At 42.0% G+C, this 2,620-nt stretch overlaps 1 protein-coding gene across 1 annotated transcript; it reads left to right on the plus strand.

Moving 5' to 3' along the window:
- The first annotated feature begins 1,799 nt into the window (after nucleotides 1–1,799).
- LOC102405880 (peptidyl-prolyl cis-trans isomerase FKBP1A-like) lies at nucleotides 1,800–2,351 on the plus strand. The gene has a single exon (XM_044945481.2). It carries the CDS (start codon nucleotides 1,815–1,817, stop codon nucleotides 2,139–2,141), a length of 327 nt encoding a protein of 108 aa, XP_044801416.1. The 5' UTR covers nucleotides 1,800–1,814; the 3' UTR covers nucleotides 2,142–2,351.
- The last annotated feature ends 269 nt before the right edge of the window (nucleotides 2,352–2,620 follow it).

Consider the following 2,620-nt stretch of genomic DNA (forward strand, 5'->3'; position numbering starts at 1 on the left):
TGACCTATATAGAGATATTCATTTATTTTTTATATTAATTAGCTTGGATTTTGCTATGATTTTCCTGGGTTGGCAAAAAACAATGCTATTCACTCAGGAAACATTTATTCCAATATCCTCAGTCCTTTGAGGGTTACAGTGTTTAGAGTACATTGTTCTTCAAACAATTGTGCAATTGAAACCAATAAGTGGTAATAAAAATTGCTAAGAATAACCTGTTCCTTTTGCCATCATTACCCATATCATATGAAGGACTTAGTTGATCTTCATTGGGTTTCCATGCCTTTAGCCCTCATAGAAAATACTGAGACAAAGATCTTACTAAAATGTCTTTTGTTATTCCCTTATAAAGACTCTTGATCAAGCATATCAGGAGGAATTTTAATTAAAAGAAAACAGAATCTATATTGTAGGATCCAAGATACTTTGGTAATTTCAGCTGGAGTTGTGATGTTGTCGCTTCATTGCTCGCTTTATTTGATGCGTAGGTGCCAGGTAACCTAGCTGCGTTATTTCATTTAATCCTCACAACCACCCTGGGAGGTAGACACTATTTCAACACCCATTTTTCTGGTGAAGAAACAAATACAGAAAAGTGAATACTGCAGCTGGAGCTGAACCAGGCTCGTACTGTGAATCTCAAGGTGGGAGAAAGGTGATCTTGCCCACACTGCTAAATTCCTTTCCATTCTGCATATGCATTAGGGCTACTCCGGAGAAGGCAATGGCAGCCCACAATAGTACTCTTGCCTGGAAAATCCCATGGATGGAGGAGCCTGGTAGGCTGCAGTCCATGGGGTTGCTAAGAGTTGGACACAACTAAGTGACTTCACTTTCACTTTTCACTTTCATGCATTGGAGGAGGAAATGGTAACCCACTCCAGTGTTCTTGCCTGGAGAATCCCAGGGATGAGGGAGCTTGGTGGGCTGCCATCTATGGGGTTGCACAGAGTCAAACACGACTGAAGTGACTTAGCAGCAACTTGGTTTTGGCATCCTGGATTTTACAGGAAAGTATTACAGGAGTTCTTTATCTGCGATCCCAGTGGGGCTCTTAGTTTTCCCCATAAGACAGATATGCACCAAGGTCTCTGTTTTACAGACCAACTTCCTCTCAAGACCAAGATTGATTCAAGCGGGACATCATTGTTTTTCTTTCCAGAATGATAAACCTCTTTCTTTTGCATTTATTTCAAAAGACAGGATAACCTAGTTCTTGGAGCCTGGTAGGCATGGGTTCAACCCCTGACTTATTATCTATGTGACTCTTGAGTAAGTTACTTAACTTTTGAACTTAAGTTTCCTCATTTATAAAATGGAGCTGCAGAAAAACATGATTGTATATAAAATAAACAAGGATTTACTATATAGCACAGTGAACTATATTCAATATTTATAATAACCTATGATGGAAAAGAATCTGAAGGAGTAGATACATACATCCATATATATATATATATATATGTATGTATAACTGAATCACTTTGCTGTATACTTGAAAATAACATAATATTGTAAATCAATTATACTTCAACCTAAAAAAAAAATAATGGAGTTACAGATACCTACTATATAGACCTGTTGTGGGAATTAAATGAGATCACAGAGCTCAAAAATTATTATTCAGTTCAAGAGATGTATGAAACCCACCAAACAAAAAGTCTTGAGCAGCCACCACACCTCCACAATTAACAGAGCCAACAAAAATTTACATAGTACAGCAGAGCCGCGGAATCGCCGCGAGATCCGGTCTCGGTCCACGCTGCCGGTCGCGCAGCCCATCGGCCAACCCAGCGTCCGCCGCTACCGCAGCCATGGGAGTGCAGGTGAAGACCGTCTCTCCCGGAGACGGGCGCACCTTCCCAAAGCCTGGCCAGACCTGCGTGGTGCACTACACGGGGATGCTTGAAGATGGAAAGAAATTCGATTCCTCCCGGGACAGAAACAAGCCCTTTAAGTTTGTGCTGGGCAAGCAGGAGGTGATCCGAGGCTGGGAAGAATGGGTTGCCCAGATGAGCGTGGGTCAGAGAACCAAGCTGACTATCTCCCCAGACTATGCCTATGGTGCCACTGGGCACCCAGGCATCATCCCACCAAATGCCACTCTCATCTTTGACGTGGAACTTCTAAAACTGGAATGACAGGAGTGGCCTCCTCCCTGAGCTCCCCGTTCTTGGATGTGTCACAGAAGGATCTGGTGCCTCCAGACGCACACAGTGAGTCCATATGGAGCTCTTCCTGATGTTCCACTACACTCTTTGTGTAAACATCTTCCCAGACTGAATGTATTCTGCCACCTGCTTTGCTCTTCCCCTTTCTCCTCGTATGTGTGTTGACCTGAACTATATGCCGTAAACCTCAAATTACTCAGTTTGTTTTTGTTTTGGGGTGAAGATTGAGTTTCAGTCCTTTGGATCTAGGTTTCCAATTAAGTATTAGTCAAGTATTAACAGCACAAATAATGGGTTAACTTTAGGAATCGGTGTTGGGGTGGGGTGCAAGAATCTTTATTTTATTTTTTTGGATAAAAGTTTTATCTATTATATATTAAACGCTCTTGCTGCAGCGCTGCAAAGCCATAGCAGATTCGAGGCGCTTTTGAGGGCCAAATTATTCTCCA

The sequence above is a fragment of the Bubalus bubalis genome, chromosome 6, assembly GCF_019923935.1.
Source record: "Bubalus bubalis isolate 160015118507 breed Murrah chromosome 6, NDDB_SH_1, whole genome shotgun sequence".
Lineage (NCBI taxonomy): Eukaryota > Metazoa > Chordata > Mammalia > Artiodactyla > Bovidae > Bubalus > Bubalus bubalis.